This window comes from Triplophysa dalaica, chromosome 6 (assembly GCF_015846415.1).
Source record: "Triplophysa dalaica isolate WHDGS20190420 chromosome 6, ASM1584641v1, whole genome shotgun sequence".
Taxonomy (NCBI): Eukaryota; Metazoa; Chordata; class Actinopteri; order Cypriniformes; family Nemacheilidae; genus Triplophysa; species Triplophysa dalaica.
The window spans coordinates 7544069-7567029 of NC_079547.1; the positions used below are offsets into that span (position 1 = coordinate 7544069).

Consider the following 22961-nt stretch of genomic DNA (forward strand, 5'->3'; position numbering starts at 1 on the left):
TTTCCTTCTTATTTCTGTTGTTTCATTCATTTAATGATTAATTTATTAGTTAGTTGGTAAATTTATCAATTTATTCATTTAAACATAAGTCATTTTCAGGACGTCAGTAAATCCACTGTATGCCGAGCGGAAAGTGTGCCGCCATGTTGCTTTTTTGGGTGCCGTTGCCATGGTGAATCGTAATATTGGCACTCCATTGATGATGGCTTTTTATAGTTGTGTTGCACGCGCTTAACCCAGGGTAAGCCTACCCAGAGTAAACTAAACTAACTCAAATCAGCTGTTCTGAAACCAAAAACTCAAGGTTTCTAATTTTCTCAGTAAAGAAACTCTGAGTTTAAGGTTTAACGTGGAGTTGGTTGAACCTCCTTATTGAAACGGCCCCTGTTCCCCTCTTGAATTGATCCCGTTATAATGCCCCTGTGTTTTCTGTCCTGTGCTAGTTCATTGTGATTTGTATGGAGAGTTCCTGTTCCAGTCTAGTCTAGTTTAGTCTAGTCTAGGTCAAATGTTAACTTTAGTCTTGTTTAAGTGTAGTTAGTCTAAGTCCTGTCTTGTCACGTTATTATATTCCTCTGTTTTGTTATGTTAACCCCTCGCAGGTTTTTGGTTCTGTCTTTGTTATTATTAAATGTATTATATTTTGGGGGGTCTCAAGATAGATTATACCTGTCTTGGGTTCTGGAATGAAAAGGTTTGGGAATCGCTGGTCTAAACGACAAGTGATGTACAACAGCTTATAATAATACAAGAAAAGAATCTCCTAGTCTGACAAGCGCGAAAACCATCTTGGCAACTGGACTGAGTCCTCAAAATGCCTTAGTATTTTAAGCATAGGCCTACTGAAGTTAGTAATACATTCACAAGAGACTGTTATTTTACATTCCATTAAGACTGATCAAATTTGTTCAAGATATAAAATGTCCTTAGCCAATCTTTTGTTAATGAAAAAACATTCATTAACAATAACCAGACAGTAAAACATCCTACATTTTTCTAAACCGATCATATTGGAAACGTTACAATCGTTGGCGACTTAACAAAACGACATTAAAATACTTTTAATAGCACCACATAGCACTAAAAGGTAAATAAACCAGAGGGGGGAGACATGCGGTATTCATACCTGAGCGCTGAGCTTCCGACATCTTCTCCATTAGCACCAGGTACAGTAATATTCCCAATATACACCAAAGGCACCGCATCTTAAGTCCGTGTATTTTGTAGCTAATAACTTATAAAACAACAAAACAATAATTGAACAAATTGTATGCCTGATAAAAACAGCAGTTAGAAAGCGGGCGTGAATATAAATCGTGCACCCATCGCTTGGCTGTCGAGGGAATCCCACAGCAATGACAAGGCTGCACTTGATCTCAGCAAAACTTTCTGTATGATGAACGACCCATTGAAGTGGATTTATTCTCCCCGGGGTCCTAAATACTGACAGTAAATAATGCAAGGGAAATAGTGTTATAAAGCATCGCCTAATGTCTACTCTGTACAGTTCAAAACCTTAATGTCTTGCTAATGAGACTTTTTATAGAAATTAAAAAGAAAAACGTAATTCTATTTATCGTATAAAATAAAACTTTTTGTCTAATCTGTAGTTCACCCTCTGAATGTGTTCCAAAGCTGCTTAATTGTCTTTGCCCTATTGAACACGAAAGAAGGTATTTTGAAGAATGCGGGAAACCAATCTGTTCTGGGTCACCATAGTAGTTTTTCTTACTACGTTATAGTCAATAGTGGCCCAAAACTGTATGGTTACAAACGTTCTTCCAACGTATTTCTTTGTGTTCAGCACGACAACAAAAATGTATACAGGTTTGAAACAACCTCTGGGTGAGTAAATGATGACAGAAGTTATATTTTTTGCAGAACTATTCTTTATATATTTATAAACTATTCCCTGAAGATGGCCAATGGTTTTTAAGTTTAAGGAAATGTTTATACTAGCGCTTATTTGCCAGTTGGCGGCGCTGGTTTTTAAACAATAGTTAAAATCTTAGAAACTTAAGCTTCCTTTTTGTTATTTTAGTGCTTATTGCCTATAAAGATTCAAAAATGTCTATGGTTTATTAATTTATGAGTCAATAAATGCATATTTATGATCCAGAAGGGCTTCTTTATAAACAAATTAAAGAAAAGGTTGTGCTTCAGTATTTTGATCAATAAATACTTAACTGTAATGTTAAAATAATAACATACATGAATAATCAATAAAATGATCAGAAATTACTGTTTTCGATTATTTTATAATTATAGCCTAACTTATTAACCATACTCTAAAATGTTTAACCAACCCATTCATAAAACACAACTAGAATATTTTTACTTAGCGTATGCTTGGCTTTTAACAGCATAATTGAGATTAGGTTATTAAAACTATAGCTAAATCCAACAAAAATGGCTTGATTGTGTAGTGTTCAGTGCATCCAGTCCTTCACGTAACTTGCAAAAAAATAAAACAAATGATGCCAAAACTGATGTTGCTACTATCATACTATCATGTTCGGTCTTGAGCATATATCACAATGGTAAATAGTTTGCATGCATTGATCACTCCTCCAGCACCCATTGACGTCTTATGTAGGTGTCAGCAGAAGGTCTCAAGTGATCTGGTGGACTAAATTTAGACATTCCAGTCCCCTGAATGGAGGCTCTGACTTTATCTTGCCCCCCTGTCATGATGGCTAGGGTATTTTTAGTATAGAGGGTGGCAGCTGTGAAAGCGTTCATTGGCCCTGGGCTGACAACAACTCCTGGGGCGTCCCAACAAATGACGAATACTTTGCATGTGGTGCACACCAGAACTTAGGAGGGCTTAGTCACACCAAGAAACAGGTCTATAAAGCAAATGTATGTACACACATGGACACATCAGGGAGCTGAAAGGAAAAATACATCAGCATATAGAAAAACAGGTCAACTTGACTGGATTTACCTAAGAGGAAGGAAGTTGTCCTGTGGAATATTTTTTTATGATTTTTTTGCCACGTCTTAGTACTATTGGTTATCATAACAAACTCACAAGTCTGCTCTTAGTCTGATGATGAGGATGTTACTTAAGGGTTAAAATTCCTAACAAAGGTGAGATTACATTTGCAGTGTATTTAATTTTTATTTGAGACGTTTGCTTTCTATTTTGTATTTAAATGTAATTTAAAGGGATAGCTCACCCAAAAATGAAAATGTTGTCAACATTTAGATCATTGTTCAAAAACTATAAATGATGTTGTTCTGTTATGGCTATTTGAAAGAAAGTGACTTAACCGTTCTGGGGCACTATTGTCTTCTATGACCAATATATATATTATTGTAATCAATGGTGCCCCAGAACTGTTTGGTTATCCCACATTCATCAAAATATCTTCTTTGGACTTCAACAGAACAAAGAAATTCATACAGGTTAAGAACAACTTACAATGACAAAATGTTCCTTTTTTGGTATGGTATACTTAAAAATATACATGGGTAGTTGACAAATAAATCGTACATGTGTCCTTTGGTGTGACACGGCAACATTTAGAAAACTAACTGTTAATATTTTACTGTTTTATATCATTCATATTTATATTTATTATATAAAATTGCGTAAGAGAGATTTATCTTCATTGTTTTTTCTAAATTATTGCCGCCACAACATTAATTTGCATATTAATCTGTCAACAAGCCAGCCATATGTATAATATAATATTCTACAATTTTAATTCTACATGAATATTTAAACTGTATAACACAGTACATAATGCTTACAGTTCAGTTGACCATGATGATTAAATTAAAGTCCTGGCATTCATATTTGTGGAGGGGATATAAACATTATAAACTGTTGAAATATATCTTATATGAGGGTCGCATTAAGATTTTTATTTCAGGGTCTGTATTCTGAGTTTGATAAGTCTTAAAAGAACAAATGTTCAAATTTAAGTTCAAATGAACTGTTTGGTTATACAAGCATTCTTCCAAAGTTGTTCATTCAAACAAACAAAAATGTACAGTATACAGATTTGGAACAATTTGAGGGTAAATAAACAATGAAATATTTTTTTATTGGGTGAATTGTCCCATTATTAGCTGTAAGCTTTATTTATGAATATTATTTATGCTATATAATGTTTGCCTTTAGGCCTATAAATCAATACTCTCCTGGCTGAGCTTAACAGAATTGACCAGACTGCAAGTGTTGTGAGACATCTGTTATGTGTTTTGTTGTGTTGAAAGACTGTCCTTTATAAAAATCTTATATGCAAAAAGTACATATTGTAAACATGTAGGATCATCATACTTGCCTAGTATGCTTTGACAGGCCTTAATGTATTAAAACATTAAACACATATCAGAAATTGGTCTAGAATTCCTCGTTTGACAGAGTTAAACCATCTAAAAGCGGCCAATAACTGTGTTGGATCCAGTGATTTTCACTAACAAAACAAGTGAAAAAGGCCTACTCATAAAGTAGATCCATGCTTACTAAAAAAGAACATGACTCATAAGTTTTAACAGGTGTATGACAGCTGTCCAACATTGAAATCATACTACTGTCAGTGCCGGTATTGTTATGTTCAGTCCTTGATCTAGCAAAGCGAAAGAGAAATCCTGACGCTATGACTGTTTTGTCAAAGTAGGTGTATCATCTACACATGCTTTATCTTGTCCTCGAGTCTAGACCTCCACATCTTTATTTGGGCAGACTATTTTAAATGCTTCCTGCTGATAAGCAGCACCAGCTGTCTGAATTCAAGTAGAGAATGGAGGGCAGGTATCCTGACTGCTGTAAGAGAATTTCCATTATGCACTGAATCAGAATTGCTTAAGAATGTTTCACTTTCCAATGTAAAGTTAATAATGGATTATACTGTGTGTATGCTGTATAATACACTGTTAAACAATTCCCAGTTAAACTACTTAATGGTATCATGTCTAGTCATGTGCATCCAAATTATGCATGTTATACATTTTGTATGATTCACTGTTTGAAAACAGACATGAAAGAAAAAAAGACATGAAAAAAACATTGGTTAACTCAAAAAGATTTGTTACAAAAGTCAGAGTGTGGAGTCAATGTAATCTTTATATATTTTGTATTTCCACAGTTGTATGCGCAACAGAAACGACCAAATTCCAAATAATAACCTGGATGAAAATAACTAACCAATAAAGTCACCAACAGGCAGTAAAAGATATGGATGTTTTTGGTGGTGCTCCTCGTGTACTCGGTTACCCACGGCCAGTTCTGGTGAAATGTGGAACCGATGCCATCCTTAAATGTCAAATTGGTGGAGATCCCCAACCAGATGTGATCTGGGAGAGAAAGAATGAGCCTGTTCCCCCTGAGGGACGGTATCGTATCACCCAGGAAGGCAAAGTGTACACCCTTTACATTTCTAGAGTGACAGTAGAAGATGCTGGACAGTATATTTGCAAAGCCAAGAACAATATTGGAGAAACCTATGCAGCTGCTACCCTTAAAGTAGAAGAAGAAGCTCTAGAGCTCCAGAAAACACAACCACCACAACAACAACAACAACTACAAAATGAAGTAAAGGTGGTTGCGCCAGAACAGGAAATTACAATGATGAAGCAACAACAGTTAGAGAAAGTACACCAAGTAGACCCAGTCCAAGAAAATAAGCCTCGATTTCTGATCAAACCACTTTCCCTAAGAGTAGACCGAGGAGAAGATGCTGCTTTCTCCTGTAAGCTGTGGGGTGAACCCCTTCCTGAGGTTGTGTGGAAGAAAGATGGCAAAGCCTTAAATGAGATCTACGAGAGTGCACACTACCACGTTGGCCAGCAAGATGGAGGCTGGTTCCAACTGAAGATTTTAAGAACAAGAGCCCCGGATGGAGGTGTCTACACGTGCAAAGCGATTAATGAGTACGGAGAAGCAATGGCTGGTGCAGTGCTCTTGGTGGAGCCCGTTCCAGAGCAAAGACGGGAAAGTGTCACAAATGGCTATACCAATGGGCACTGCTCATCACATGAAAGTAGAGATGTTCATTCAAAGGTCAAACACTCCAAAGAGCCTCACCTGAATGTGGCAAAGGCTAAGAAATTCACTGTGACAGAAGGCAAACATGCCAAGTTCCGTTGTTATGTAACTGGAAAGCCCAAACCGGAGATTGTATGGAAGAAAAATGGGGAGGTCATTTCACCGGGTCGGAGATGTCTCATTTTTGAAGATAGAGAGGGATATTACACACTAAAAGTGCTGTACTGCAAACAACAGGATACAGGACTTTACATATGTGCTGCTTCAAATGCACTGGGAAACACATTGAGTGCTGTGCACCTGTCAGTAAAAGGTAAGAGTCACTACATAATCTAACAGCCTCTTGATTTCATGGGAGACTATATTTAGCCATAAAGTCAGACACTAAACAATGTTTTCAGGGAACACTGGGCAGCGGTCATTCTGTGATGAAAGGTTACAAAAGCCATTGAAAAGCTAGAGGGCTCAGTGCATTCCTGAGTGACAGCATTACAACAACCTTATCAACAAGCATATCATACACTCTATAGGATGCCTTTAAGCCGGCAGTATTAAGTATTTATTCCTAGTGTCTGCATGACAGAAGCTCTCTTACCACTGACCTTGGCCCCAATGTCACACATCATACACTATAAGATATACTGAATGACACTTCGCATTTCAGAAGTTTGTTGTATTCGCAATGTGATAGATGTTGAAATCACTGGACAAACAGCTAAAGTTACCAAGATTAAATCAGTATATATTGGAAATCTCTGTTCCATGAATAGGGCCACCAGTCCGCTTCAAGCGAGCATTACAAGATGTGGAGGTTAGGGAGAGGGATGTTGCCATTTTGGAATGTGAGGTTCCGGAAGAGTTAATTTCCACGGCATGGTACTTGGAAGATCAAAGATTACAGCCAGGGAATAAGTATAACATGGAACAGAAGGGCACACGGAGATGGCTCACCATACAAGATGTTGGGGCGGATGATGATGGGGTTTACCTTTGCGAGATGCCTGACGGTGGAAAGAGTATTGCAGAATTGGCAGTTAAAGGTGGGTCATTCTTTCCCTTTATTTGAGAATGGAAAGTTTTCATTTATCCACAGTATATTTTAATAATGATTGTTATTGTATTATTTTGGTTTTGGTAGGTACAATCGTGAAAAAGCTTCCACGGAGGCTAGAGGTAATGGAGGGAGAGAATGCAGCATTCTGCGTTGAGGTAGACGAGGATGAGATGGAGATCTACTGGTTTAAAGATAGACTGCAGTTAAAAGAAAACCATCAAACCATCATCAAGTCCTTCGGAAGAACCCACATCCTGGTCTTTGTCAACACATCGTACCAAGACTCTGGAACAATCACCTTTATGGCAGGCAGATCGAAAACAAGTTCCAAGCTAAGAGTCAAAAGTAAGAGAGCAAACACATGGCCTAAAGGCGATAATGCATTGTTTGATGCATATTAAGCGGCGTAAATATGACATAATGTGCTTTCTCTCAGCTATTCGACATTGCCCACCCATTTGTCCTGTGAGTGTCCAGATAAACACTGACTGTCCAAATGGTGCCATCCTCTCCTGGTCACCATCGCCCAACTTGCAAAACTCCAGCAAGTCAGTGTATGTGTTAGAGCGACAAGAAGTGGGGTCTCAGGATTGGCAGCGATGCATGACCACAGAGACTGGCACTACCGCTGAGATCCTGTGTGACAGTGTGCCATGTGAGGGCGACTTTAGATTCCGTGTCTGCTGCGTTAATAAATATGGCAGAAGCGGCCATGTGGAGTTTCCCAAAGCGATACATCTGGGTAAGAGTGATATTTCACACACTTTATACCATTTAATACCTTGGACAGTGTTGCCTAGTTACTATTTTCATTGAAAAGTAGCTAAAGTTTGCTTGGAAAGTTGCTAAATGTCGCTAGATGTGGTAATTAGCATACCAACGACAATTTAATCACGTTGTGTTTTCGGGGCGTAAGCACTTCAGATTTGTTTTCGCTTTTCTTTCACTCTCTGAACTGACGTCACAAATAAAAAAGATATAAATTCAGGTTCAGGAGGAGAATAAATATTTAGTCCTGTCAATCACCTTTCCGATGGAGATTAAGGAAGCACCTCATATCTGTCGACAAAATCACTATGTTGGCAGTAGTTTTGTGATTAATTAAAGCCAAGTCATAAGATGAAGTGTCTTGGTATAATATTCCTGATTTCAATTTCTGATTGTCTTTTACATATTGTACTGTCTGCAGTCCCCGGGCCAAAGATCAAAGTCCCTTTGAAGAATGCCGTGGTCACGGAGGGGGAAGATGCTGTATTCTCCATTGAGCTCTCAACTTCCATGATCGGCACATGGTTCCTGAATAGCATGCAGCTGCAGGACAGCGAACGCTTCTCCATAGCCCAGTCAAAGAACCAGCACATCTTACGTGTTCATCAGGTGCCTCACGTGTATGATGGAGCTGAGATCACCTTTATTGCTACTGGTGTAAGAGATTCGGCAGTACTACAGATTAAAGGTCAATATTAACATGTGTGATATGTTGACACAATTCTGTCAATTCTGACTTTTAGCACTACCAGTCCACAGACTGTCTAATACAAAATTCTTCATGTTGAATTTTGCAGCCAGTGTGGTGAAATTTTTACCTCTGTCAGAGATGGACACCGAGAAGCGCGTTGAGGTGGGAAACCCCATTGTACTGTATTGTGAGGTGTCCCACTCCATGGCCGCTGTTAACTGGTTCAAAGATGGACAAGAGATCAGTGTAGACGAGAAGATAACTATCCAGTCAGACGACTTCATGCGGAGGATTGTCATTCAGTCAGCCGAATACTCTGATTCTGGAGTGTACACCTGCAGATCGAACAATGACGTGCTCACATTTAATGTGAATGTTGAAGGTAAAAATATATTATTACACGTACAACATTTACAGTACTTGATACAATAGCTGCAAAGCTAATACAACAGTTTTATTTTATATGATATTAATAATATGTTTGACCATTGTAGCATAGTGTTTGTATTTCAGTGTAAATAATTTACACCAGTGGACAGGCCCCATTTGTGTAATGTACATTGCTTTTGTGGCATCCCAAAGAATACTTTGATTTTTAATTAGAAAAAAAAAAAATGTTGAATTATACAATGCTGGAACATTAGTTATTTTGGTTGGTGGGCTTATTTCTCTGATGTTTGATTGAAAAAAATGTATGGTCAATTTCTATATTTCAAAACAACGGTGCCCTCCTGGATTCATCCTGCCCCCCAATTCATAGTACATTATTTATCACAATAATTTTATAAAACTTTATGTGAAAGACTGACAAGACTTTCTTGGAAAAACTAACACATACGTTTTCCAAACACCCTTAGCGACCCGCTTCACATTTGAGTGTCTGTCAGAAGCAGAGAGGAACAGGTCTATAGAGGCTGGAGATCCCATAGTTCTCCATTGTGAGGTGTCAAACCCAGACGCTGAGGTGTGCTGGTTCAGAAATGGGGAGCCTCTCTCTCCACAGGATGGAAGAGAAATCCAGACGAATGGAAACATCAGGACGCTGATCATCCAGTCTGCAGATTATTACGATTCTGGCACATATAGTTGCCAGTCAGCTGAGGATGTAGCTGTGTTTCAGGTTGACATTACAGGTGACAGGAAACCAACCATTCAAATTTTTATCTGTCAACCTCACCTTGTCTTTGTTTTCCTAATTTCTCCTCTTCTAATTCACTACTTTTTTCCTTTTCTAAGAAGCAATTCTTGTATCAACATTCATCATCATGATGGAGAGCATCTGTGTGCTACCACAAACCAGATTAACTTCTTTTTCAACACACAATGTTTGTTGTTTCTCCTTCTGTTCTACTTTCTTAACATTTCCTCAGACCTTTGGAGTGCATTTATTACCAAGACATGACATCTTAATCTGAACCTGACATCTGAGAGTTTAACCTCTTTATAAATGGAAATCAAAAGGATGTCAACCTCCATTAGGCATGCATGCCCATGTATCGTTTGAATTCTGTTCTCTTGATGTAACACTGTGTCAGAGAAAACCCTATTTAGATGAGTATTATGTTTTATGCTTTACCTGAAATTCTTTTCCATCAGGTCCACCTGTGTCATTTAAAGAGGTTCCACAAGAAGAGAGACAGAAAATCACTCTGGAACTGGACCCTGTGGTTTTCACCTGTGAACTCTCACGACCAGATGCACCCGGCTGCTGGTTTAAAGATGGACTTGAGGTTCTTCAGTCAGACAATATTACCATCCAAGCTGAAGGCACCATGAGAAGACTTATAATCCGTTCAGCCAAGCTTGCCGATGCTGGGACATATACATACCAAGCAGGCGACAATGCCATGTCGTTTTCTGTCAACATTAAAGGTAACGCTGCAATGTGATCATTTAGAGAATATGGCAATGTCTAAAATGAACTTAGAACTTAAATCTATTGAACAATATAGTTTTGAACCTTAAGCTACTCATTTGAAATTAGAATCATATTGTTGACAGAGAGATAAGTTGAAAAAGTCTTTGTTACAGTTCATACTCATGATACATTGATAGTAGTCGATGATCCAAAATTACTTATATCCAGAACCCCCAGTTACAATTCTGGACCCGAAGGATGACGTACACATCGAACGATATGTCTCGGAGGAAATCATGCTAAAATGCGAGCTCTCTCGTTCTAACGGAGATGTTCAGTGGTTTAAAGATGGCCTGAAGCTCCAGGAGAGCGAAAACATCCATCAAAGTGCCGAGGGGCCATACAGGATGGTGACTATTCTCCATGCTTTCAGACGGGATTCTGGGGAGTATGTATGCGATACAGGGGACGACTCAGTTTTCTTCCAGCTCAATGTCACAGGTAGGTACTAAATAAAAATAATAATGACATTTAACCTGAATTAAAGAGACAGTTCACCCAAAAATGGAAATTCTGTATGAATTGTTCCAAACGTGTATGCATTTAATTGTTTGGATAAACACAGAGAAAGATGTTTGGATGTATGCTTGTAACCAAGCAGCTCATGGACCCAAATGAATACCATGACAAACATAGTCAAAAGTGCCCCAGAACTTTTTGATGTCGTACATTCTTCAAAATATCTTCTTTTGTGTTCAACAAAACAAAATGTAATTTTTCCTACCATGGTAGTCAAATGGGGTCTAAGAACTGTTTGTTTTAAGCATTCTTCCAAATATCTTTCTCCTTGTTCAAAGAAAGAAATTTATACATATTTGGATTTCCTTTTTGGCTGAACTATCTATTTAACTCTTCTCTGTTGCAATGCCCTGGCATAGTTAGATTTATAAATACTTTTACATTTATTTAAATTATTTAACAAAAAAATTAACAGTGTAGTTTAAAACAAAACTTGATTACAACTAGGCCTATAATATAAAAAGCTTACTTAATAAAATATTGTAAAACCTTTCCATCTAAAAATATTAGCAATGTGTTGATTTATGTTTGCTATTGTATAACTTGTGGAGTTACATTACCAAAAAACATTATCTACTGATTCCTCTTTCAAACCCAGAGGCCCCAGTGCGTTTTGTGTCCCCCAGTGAGCCAGAGGTAGACGTGTGTATACTGAGTTCTGAGAGGCTGGTCCTCAGCTGTGAGATATCCAATGCAGATGCAGAAGTCTGCTGGTATCGTGATGGCATGGAAGTAGAGGAGAATGATAACTTGATACTGGAGGATGATGGGATTTACCGCAGACTGGAGATTCCATGTGCTGCCATAGATGATTCTGCAGAATATGTATGCGAGATAGCAGATGACTCTGTCACGTTTTGGGTGAAAATACAAGGTACAGTTTGTGTAGGGTGGTATGTACTGTTTTACTTGACCCCTTGTTATCTTGGATTTAAAATATTAGGCCTATGTACTGTAGTCCTGAGAAGTAGGTTAATACCCCAGCTCAGTGACCTGTAGCTGTCAGATATACATGTAATATACATTTATATACAGTATGTGCATTAAAACACAATAAATATAATTGTATTTTTTCTAACTTTTGATTTAGTTGAAGCATTTGATGTGATTATTCGACCCCTCATAAAATGATTTAATCTCTTCAAAAACAGTACATTTCTGACACCCACACTTCGGCTATACACAAGAACATTGATTGTTGGGATATTTTAAACCAATATTGAATTTAAGTTTCACTCAGCAAGACAATGCAAAATGTTTCTTGCATTTTGCACATCTCACAATCGCTTTTTATGTTCAGTTTTTGTTCAGTTTCTTGTTTGTTTCTGTTGATTGCAGAGCCGCCCGTTCAGCTTTCCAGCTCCAAGGAGTCAGGTAGTGTAACAGAGAGTTTCACTGGTGAGCCTGTGGTCCTGGAGCTTGAGGTTTCCCGTAATAATGCAGACGTGTGCTGGATGAAGGACGGAGTTAATGTGGAGGAGAGCAGCAACATTACAATTACTGAGAACGGCCTTGTTCGCAAACTAACCATCCATTCACCAACTCTAAATGATTCTGGGATATATACATGCAATGCTATAGATGACACATTAGATTTCCTAGTCAAAATAAATGGTATGCTTTTAAACCACTTAATATATAATAATTGTAAAGTTAACTGTCTGTTATCCTGTGGGATTTTCTTCATCTTAAAATTTCTCTTTTCTCACGCAGAGTCACCTATAAAAATTCTGAAAAAAGATGAGATCAAGATAGAGCACAAAGTTGTGTTGTATGACGACATTGTGTTAGAGTGTGAGCTGTCCCAGGCCAACAGTGTGGTGAATTGGTATAAAAACGGCAGTCCTATTGAGGAAAACGAGCGCTTCTGTTTTGAAGAGGAAGGGACCTTCAGAACCTTAGTCATTCTTTGTGCCGAGCAGCAAGACTCTGGAGAATACATCCTCGATGCTAATGATGATAAGATTTCATTTCATGTTACTGTACAAGGTAATTCAGTTGTTGTGTGCTGTGCATGAGTTTTTGTATTCCAATATTGTTTCTAAAGAATTTATTGTCAATATTGTCTCCTCTAGAGCCTGCGGTGAGGATTATTGGAAACTCTGGTGAGTCCGACTACCAGGAGATGGTGACAGGAGATGACCTCATCTTAGCTTGTGAGGTTTCTCGAGCAAATGCACCTGTTACGTGGTTCTTTAATGAGAAACCATTGGTCCCTAATGAGCGCATGCAAATGGAGAGCAATGAGACACTCCGGAAACTGATGGTGTCCAACCTCCTCCTCTCTGACTCTGGGAAATACATTTGTGATGCTGTTGATGACAAAATGATTACTGTTGTTAAAGTTCAAGGTATTTGTCTAATATTTTGTAACTACAGCAAAGAAACCATAATTACATGTAATATTGATATATACAGTATTGTTATATATGTTCTACCTGACATGCCATTACTGTACTCTTGTGTTTACCTCTAGAGCCCCCAGTTGAGTTCCTCAACAAAGAAGAGGTGAACTTAGTCACTGGTTATGAAGCAGAGTCTTTAACCCTGACCGCCATGGTTTCTAGACACAATGCCCCAGTTCGGTGGCTTAAAGATTGGACTTCAGTCAGTGGAGAACGCTTCTACATAGGCAGCGAGGGCCTGACCCGCACTCTCACCATCGACCCATTAAAGAGGCTCGACAGTGGAGAGTACATGTGTGATGCAAACACGGATGAGATGCACTTTAGTCTACTGGTTAAAGGTTGGTACCTAGAAGCTCCCTTTTGCTTCATGAACATAAGAAGAACGAAAGAAGAACATGAGAGTGGTGTAGTGCATGCTGCAGCAAAAAAATTAGTTTGGAAGTGCAAGCCTTACACATAATGAAAGATGAATGATACAAATTGTAAAGGTAAACCACAGTATAGGACTGTCACTATATTAGATGCACGTGAAGTGACAGCACAAGTGACAGCTATGGAACTGAAACTGTTTTTTGCTTATTCTGCTTATTTTATGTTATAAACTCTATTTTTGTCATTTGACTTTTCCTAACAGAGATGCGTATTAAATTTGTAAAACCACTGATTGACACGGTGGGTCATAAAGATGGCATGGTCACACTACGCTGTGAGTTGTGTAAGCCAAAAGCTGATGTCCAATGGCTTAAGGATGGAGTGGAGATCATTCCCAGTCGTCGCTTCTCTATCCGTGCCGACGGGCCTGAGAGGAGTCTTACCATCCATCGTATCTCCAAAGAAGATGCCGGAGAATATGCTTGTGAGTCTAAAGATGACTGCACCAGTGCCAGATTAAGGGTGGAAAGTAAGTGCAAAACACATATGGAAGTTACATGTTAAAAGATGCTCATGTCAGTAGTATCAGAATCTGTTTTTCTTTTGCAGTGCCCCGTGTGGTGGAATTCCTCACAGAGCTTCGCAATACTGCGGTCATGGAGGGTGAGGATGCTACCTTCAAGTGTGTGGTCTCCCCCGATAATGTTCAGCTGGTCTGGCTCATGGATGGAGAAGCCATCAATCCCAGTGATCGCTTCTATATCGAACAGAACGGCTTATGTCACACTCTGATTATCCGGAAAGTCCAGCATCTGGATTCTTCCCGAATCACCGCAGAGGCTGAGGGTGTCATATCTAAAGCTACCCTCAAAGTCCAGGGTAAGAAGAATATCTCCTACTCGGCTGTATGGATAAGAGAAGCTTGAATTGCCCTGCCTGCCCTATTTGGTTTCCATTTATTTTTTGCATGCAAGAAATGAAAGTACTGTATATTAATTTTGGTACTGGCTTGACTTTTTATACAGATGCACAGGTGTTGTTTACCAAAAGAATGGATGCAGTGATGGCTGAAGAATTTGGAGAGGCTACGTTGGAGACAGAAGTTTGTCTGGAGTCTGGAGAAGTGCAGTGGATGAGACAGGGGGTTGTGATCCAGCCAGGACCCAGACATAAACTGACTCAGAACGGCTGTAAACGCAGCTTGACCATCTCTAACCTCAACCTGTCCGATCGAGGCACCTACCGCTGTGAGAGCCTTCATGATCGTACGCAGGTCAAACTCAACGTGGAGCGTAAGTGGATCAATGAGTTGATCATAAAAATAGCCCTAAAAATCATGATATGCCATTTCTTGGTATCTACACTCTCGAAACATCAGGGCTCGACCTATCTATTATGAAAAGACAATATTTATTATCCTGACCTAATTCATCATTTTGCTATTTTCAGCGAGGAAGATTGTCATACGTAGGGGGCTGATGGACGTTGAGACATATGAGAGAGAGACGGCATCCTTTGAGGTGGAACTTTCGCACTCTGATGTGGAGGGCGTGTGGCAAAAAGACGGTCTGCGTATCAAACCTAGTAACACCTTTCGCGTTAGTTCCAACGGACGAGTACACGGCCTTACTCTCTCCAACCTCACGCTGGAGGATTCGGGTAGCATTGTCTTTATGGGAGAAGGTCTGAGAACAACTTCCAGACTGGTAGTGAAAGGTAGGTACAAAAATTAGAACAACTCTAAATTACATGTCATAGTAGTCTTCTGTTGACCTCTAACCACAAGAAATTCCAGAACTTGAAGAGCTTACTTTCAAAATGTTTGGTGGATGTTGTTAAGCTAGGACTAAAATTACTGTAACAATACATTTCAATACATTTTCAGAGATCAAAGATCGCACATCACATGATTTACGGGCAAAATATTAACAATCTTTGTGGTTTCATTTCTTAGAACCGCCAGTAATAATCATTAAGAGACTGTCTGATGTCAGGTGTGAAGAGGGATCTTCAGTCACTTTGGAATGTGAGCTGTCTAGGCAAAATGTGGATGTCAAATGGCAGAAGGTACATCAACACATCCACAGTGCACTCTTAAATGTATATTTACTGTACATACATTACTATAATGTACATAACAGTACATACATTACTTTAATCTTTTTTTGGTTTGACTGGCAGAATGGGATGGAGCTTAAATCCACCAAGGCTTTGAGGATTTATTCCATGGGACGTAAGCGTTGTTTACAGATCATGGAGTCCTGCATCAGTGACTCAGGCCTTTATACCTGTGACATAGGTGATATCAACTCTTCCTGCAAACTTGACGTCTATGGTAAGACTAAAACAGTCAATATCTTAACTCTGTTAGGGAGGATTTTATTTAAGACTAGATACTTTCTGTTTACATTTACAATATTCTAGGAAGAATGGAAAAGGCGTTTAGTTCTCACAAATTTAAGAATAATTTAGCTAATTCTTCACTTCATGGAACCATATCCATTGTTTAGAGGAATTGTTCACCCAAAAATTATACTTTGTCATTTCAAAGGTGTATTCCTTAGAACAGGGCTATTCAAATCTTACCCTGGAGGGCCGGAGCACTGCAGAGTTTAGATCCAACCCTGATCAAACTTGCACACCTGTGATTTTCTAGCGATACTGAACAGCTTGATTAGCTTGCTCAGGTGTGTTTGATCAGGGCTGGAGCTAAACTCTGCAGTGCTCCGGCCCTCCAGGGTAAGATTTGAGGAGCCCTGCCTTAGAATATTAAATAATTTTTAGTCCACACAATAGAAGTCAACCGCTTCCGATTTTTCTAAATATCTTTGTAGCAAAGTTCACAGTAGGGAAGGAGGCGGTTACCGTCGAACATTCAAACAAAGTTTAATCAAAATAAACAAACAATAACACGGAAGTGAACGGCCTGCAGCCACCTCACGGTCGACTGGCTGCCACAACAACATAAATACAAACTTAACATACGTCCTGGCCCGGTCCTCTCTCATCGTACACTCTTCCCCTCAGCCTTTTATGCTTCTGATCTCCATCTTGAGAGATACGGAGCCGGTGCTACGCGCAGCTGACACTAATTATCACTCGCGTCATCGGCCCCGCATCATTCCCTCACGGCTCTCATTCCGCCTTGCTCGTCACAATCTTCTTTTGTGTTCTGCAGAGAAAAGAAAGGCATACAGGTTTGAAATAACAAAAAAGCTGAGTAAAGGCTGATAGAAGTTTCAATTTTGGGTGAACTATCCCTTTAAGAAATTCATATCCTGTGCAAGGGTTTGCAGCTGTACGCTGAATTGATAAGATTTGATCAAATTACAAAGGCTGTTGTTCTGAGACAACCCCCTGTTACTTCTAGGTCAAGGCTGACAATAAAACGTCATGGTTACATCTGTAATCCCAGTTCCCTGATGGAGGGAACGAGACGTTGTGTCGAGAACGACAGATGGGGTTCGCCCTTGAGAAGCAATCAAGACTCCTATAGAAAAGGCCAATGAAATTTGGCGAATTAAATTTGCATGCCGGTCTCTGCCCCCGGATGTCCGGTATAAAAGGTGCAGCATTCATTTATCTCTGGCTCTGAAGAGCCTGAGAGCCTCTCCCGACTGCAGCAGAATACGATACGTGTTTGTGGCATAAGGGACACAACGTCTTGTTCCCTCCATTAGGGAACTGAGGTAACAGACGTAACCAAGACGTTCCCTTTCTGTCGGTCTCTCGACGTTGTGCCAAGAACGACAGATGGGGTTACCTATGGAAAACGCCACAACGCTGTATCGCGTCACAATATCTAGCAAAGCGACTGTAACAGGCCTGGGTGTGTCATCTCGAAGTTATCGCGAAACTGTAACCTTCCAGTGTGGTGGTCCGGGGGTTCCAGAGCTTTCTTGGAGAAAGATGGGTACAGCCCTGGCCAGTAACCTTTCACGGACGGAGGCCTTAGCTCTCTACTGGCGAGAGGCCATCCGGCTCGGGTTTACACCGGGTAAGCACAACTTTCTTTTATTAGGGATGCGCTGCAGAGGCCACCTCCTACCCGTGGGGAGGAATACGGTGGACATAGGTATGGTCTCGTCCTTGGAGGAGAACGCATGGAACGTGCGGGCTGAGTTATTAACCGCGAGGTGGAGGTCCACCTGGGGGAAGATCATGGGTTACCAGGAGTGGGAACCATTTCATGAGGATACATCGGATGGAACAGCCCACGGGGTGGGTGGTACAAAGGTCCGGTTAGAGCTATCTGTGATAGTTCATATGGTGTCCCGGCCTAAGGAGGAAGGCTGCTCTGCCCAGCCAACCCCCAAGGGGTGCTTGATGGATGGAATGCCTGTTCTTAACCAGTGTTTGGGTAAGAAAGAAGGTTGGTGAGATACCTGTTCTTAGGCATATGTTAGCCATATGTTCTTACCCAACATACTGGAGGGTGGAAAGGTGCTTTCGCAGGCATACGCCCACCCGGATGCCAGTCCTACATGTCGCCACGCAGGATGTGGGCTGACACCGGGCTTACGCGAAGGTTGTTAACCCTTGCAATGGTGTTTGGGCGTAGCCCAACCCGCAGTTCTACAGATGTCTGCTAGAGAGGTGCTTCAGGCCAGTGCCCAGGAGGTGGCTATACCCCGTGTGGCCCCGGAAGGGAGTGGTGGGAACTTTTGGGCACGCATCCGGGCCTGGGTCTCAAGATAACGTGAGAGTTTCCATGGCCGAATTCAAGGCAGTCCGGGGACACGGAGAATGCTTGGAGGTCCCCTACCCTCTTGAAGGAAGCGACCGCAATCAGGAGGGCCATCTTACTCGTCAGGTGAGGAAGATCGGAACCTCCGAGGGGCTCTTGGGGGGCCGACTTGAGGAGTATGACTACCTAGTAGATGGGGCCCTAGCCTGGGTGATGGTCTCCGCCATAGAGGGGGAGTAGCCAACTCAGGATCTTCTCGTCCCGTCTAGAGACCAGACATGGGTGTTCCAGAGGTCTGATCTGGGATGCCAGAACGTGCCATTCCCCTAAGAGAGCAGGTCCTCTGTCAGGGGAATGGGCCAGGGGCCTCAGCTCTGAAAACCAAGTGCGGTTGGGCCAGTGTGGCGCAACCAATAACACCTGGTACTCCAATTCCCCGACCTTGCGCAGTGTCTGTCTCAATTGGGGGAAGGCGTACTTCCCCCGTCCCGCGGTCAGCTGTGCGCAAGGGTATCCGTGCCGAGGGGGCCTCGGACAGGGAGTACCAAAGCAGGCAATGGTGGTGTTGCGGGAGGCGAACAGGTTTACCTGGGCCTACCCGAAAGCATCCAAATGAGGTGGACTGCGCGGGGGTGGAGTCACCACTCTCCGCGAGGCGTATACTGACGAGAAAGTGCGTCGGCTGTCTGGTTCAGTTTGTCCGGGATGTGTGTGGCCCGCAGTGAACGGGTCACCTGTTGACTCCACCGGAGGAGGCATCGAGCAAGTCGTGTTAGCTGCCGTGAGCGTACGCCACCCTGACGATTTGATGTACGCCACAGCTGTAGTGCTGTCCTCGGACCAGCACGTGCTTGTCCTGCATGAGAGGCCGCAGCCTGCTCAGTGCATGTAGCACAGCCCACAACTCTTGGAAATTGATATGCCAGCGCAGGCGGGGGTTCGTCCCACGTCCCGCTACTGCATGCTTGTTACACACTGCACAGCAGCCCTGCAGGGAGGTGTCCGTCATCACCACGACTTGCCTCGTAACCTGCCCAGAGGGACCTAAGGGTCTTCCCGTCAGTGTCACTTCTTGTGAGAAGGTTGCTGACGGGGTGGAGGTTTCCCCCGTGGAGCTCTCTCAACGCCTTGGCCTGGCAGACCTGCAGGATGGCCATGGCGTTGAAAGAGGAGGCAGGCTGGCCCGCAGTAGCGCAAGCCTTCAACACCACTGATGCCGAAATCCTACACGCTTGGATGGTAGGCGTGGCCGATTCCCCCAGGTGACAGCCATCTGCGGCACAGGTGCAACGCAACCACATGTTCCACCCGGGAGATCTCTACGGAACTGGTTTGACTGGAGCGGGCAGTGAGTGGAGTTTTACACAGCTCGTCATGCACCTCCGGGAAAAAATGGCACCCGGGGTGGGCGCGGTTTGCACCGCGCTCCGACCCCAGGAACCACGTATCCACGGGTTAGCATGGCTGACATCACTTCCGCTTCCTCCTGAGCTCGACCCCCTGGGGGGGAGCTCGGATTCGTCAGAGTCGTATGCCAGTCTCCCTCCGATGCTGCGAGCGACATCTCATCTACGTCACGCATCGTTTCCGAGTGCGTGCCTGAGGATCCGGACGGTACGCCACCGCCGGTTGGGGAACGTTCAGAAGAGCGAATCGGGGTGCGATCGGCCCGTGAGCACTTGGCTGGCGGGTTTACGTTCGCAGAGGTCCCCACATCACAAACGCTGCTAACACTGGGGGGCATCTGGGCCTTAGCCACCGACGTCACGGCCCGGGTATCAACGAAATGTCTTCCTATGGGAACCAGCCACCCGTGACCGCAACTGCTGTATGACCATCTGCCCGCAGTGTGGTGGCTGGTTCCTGTAGGAAGACACCCACCCGTGACCGCAACTTCTGTGTGACTATCTGCCCGCAGTGCGGGGAAGATGTGTCAACGAAAGCTGCCTCAGTGTGCTGGACACCCAGACACTCGACTCAGCCATCGTGTCCATCCCCCTCCTCGATGAGAGTACCGCACCCAAGAGAACAGCGGGACATGCCGTGCTGGAGAATGCTCAGTCCTGAAAAATGTCTAACACCTCCGGAACCGCCGAGACGCCCATGGAAAAGGTTGCTGCAGGTAGGGACGATCCGCTGCTCTACGTCGTAGATCCGGCAATGTAGAAGAAGAAGAATTTGTTGAATTCGTTTTGTTTGTAGTCATGAGCGAAGACTCTGAAGAACAAAAGGTAAATGAATGCTGCAGGCCGGCTTCCTTTTATACCGGACATCCGGGGGCGGAGACCCGCATGCAATTTCATTCGCCAAATTTCATTGGCCTTTTCTATAGTAGTCAGAGTTGATTGGTTCTCAAGGGCAAACCCCATCTGTCGTTCTTGATACAACCTCGAGAGACCGACAGAAAGGGAACAAGGTTATTTCCCTGTAAATATTGTCCCTACAAACTCATATTTGCACTGAAAATTTCTCCATATTATTCCCAGAACGCGAATTAGAGATGATAACTGGCTTGAAGGATCTTTGCATTAAGGAGGACCAGAATGCTGTTTTTATGTGTGAGGTGTCTATGGAAGAAATGCCTGGGGAGTGGTACAAGAATGGCAGCAGGATACGTCCAACCAGCACCATTAAAACTCGCAGAGAGGGTAAGGACCTAAAACTGGACAGTTGGGGGGGGCTAAAAGCCCCCAGAGTCACACACACTTAGTTTTAATTTTTCCCCCAAAAAATTCAAATTTTCTTCATTAATTTTCTTCATTAATATTCTTCATTATTTCAGTTGTAAATTCCCACATCTAACAATGGATTTGAAACCCAAGTGTTTAACAATTACACAATTGGGCTATTTATTTTACTGCATTTATAAATTAGAGTTTATTTTCTATTGAGTAATTTGTACAATTCACAAGTTACATTTCTCCATTTCAATAGGCACAAAGCACTTCCTACTTATATGCAATGTGAAGGCAGAAGATTCTGGGGAGATCAAGTTCGTTTCTAAGCAAATCGAATCCATTGCTCATCTTGAGGTTGAAGGTGCCGTCTCAAAGATAAACAAATTCTACATTTATAATGATTTAAAAGCTTACTTCACTAACTCCACTCAACATTCTATCAATATCTTTTTACAGAGCTCCCTGCAAGCATCGTCCGTCCCCTTAGGGATCGCACAGCATTAGAGAAACACAGAGTCATTCTCGAATGCACTGTGTCATCCCCCAGATGTGAGGTCACATGGTATAAAGAGGGTGAAGAGCTGGAATCCACAGAACACATGGAAATAATAGAAGAGGACTGTTACCATAAACTGATCATCCACCAGGTGGCGCTGGAGGATGAAGGAACCTATAGCATTGAGGTTGGAGAGCACACATCAACAGCCAAGCTACTGGTGGAAGGTGAGAATCAGATCAATATATCAGTTTGTTTGTGGTTGACAAGATGAATTCCATTAAACTCTTCTGCTGTTTGACTTCACAGCACAGTCTATCCAAGTGAAAAACAATCTAGAAGATGTGGAGGTACGGGCTCCTGAACCGGCTTGCTTTCAATGTGAAGTGTCTGTGACTCTCGTCAAGCCCCCCACCTGGACTTTGAAGGGGGAGACGCTGCAGTCAGGACCTGATGTGCGAATAGAAAACCGAGGAACTGTCCACAAGCTGATGTTCAGTAAAACCAGCTGTGACATGAGCGGGATTGTCCAGTTTAACACAGGGAAAGCCAAAAGCAGCGCGAAACTCACAGTGCTGAACTGAAATATGCAAAGGTCAATTATGAGGACTGTACAAAAAAGGAGAAAACTATAAAAAACTGGATCACATCCTGATATTCTGAGTACTAGTCTTTGATGTGCTAAACTCATGTTCTTAGCAAATATTCAACAATGATATCGAAAAGGTTATGTTAAACGGTGTAACAAGGTTCATTAAAAGGAAGGAAGGAGACGTGAACCGGCAGACATTAAAATAAAGTTTTAATATAAATAAATAACAGCTGGCGCCCCCTCACGGCCGACCGTCGGCGAACAAAACAAATCACAAAACACGGAAGTAAAACACAAGAACATAAATACAAACGTAAAACATGTCCTTGCCCGGTCCGGTCGCTCGTTCTCTTATATGCTCCCCATCTCCTACGACCTACGTGATTCGAGACTAGTGCGCGCACAGCTGGCGCTCTTTAACAATTACTCACCGGTCTCTAACCACGGTCTCACCCTGCCTACTCCACTACAAAAGGATAATTCACACAAACATGAAAATTCTGTCATAGTCCTCAGATTGTTCCAAACCTGTATACATTTCTTTGTTCTGCTATGGAAGATATTTGGAAGAATGTCAGTTACCAAACAAATCTCCTCCCCAGTTTACTCCCATGGTATTTATTTTCCCTACTTTGGAAATAAATAGGGGATGAGACCTGTAAATTGAAGGTGGACATGGAAGATGTTAAGAAAACCCACTATGGTTCAAATGTAAGAGTACCACTTATATGTCTTTTGTAGTATGAATGAAATAGTGGTATGTGGATAAAACAATTTGTT

General features: G+C 42.0%; 1 protein-coding gene across 1 annotated transcript; it reads left to right on the forward strand.

Moving 5' to 3' along the window:
- The first annotated feature begins 2836 nt into the window (after positions 1-2836).
- obsl1a (obscurin like cytoskeletal adaptor 1a) lies at positions 2837-22244 on the forward strand. The gene is made up of 25 exons (XM_056749866.1): positions 2837-3093; positions 5100-6311; positions 6769-7038; positions 7137-7397; positions 7489-7794; positions 8242-8508; positions 8618-8893; positions 9369-9644; positions 10108-10383; positions 10598-10870; positions 11547-11822; positions 12287-12562; positions 12662-12937; positions 13024-13299; positions 13425-13694; positions 13991-14257; positions 14338-14607; positions 14754-15020; positions 15178-15444; positions 15683-15795; positions 15910-16063; positions 20902-21063; positions 21350-21454; positions 21550-21816; positions 21899-22244. The coding sequence occupies exons 2-25, from the start codon at positions 5189-5191 to the stop codon at positions 22171-22173; spliced, it is 6849 nt and encodes a 2282-aa protein (XP_056605844.1). The 5' UTR covers positions 2837-3093; positions 5100-5188; the 3' UTR covers positions 22174-22244.
- The last annotated feature ends 717 nt before the right edge of the window (positions 22245-22961 follow it).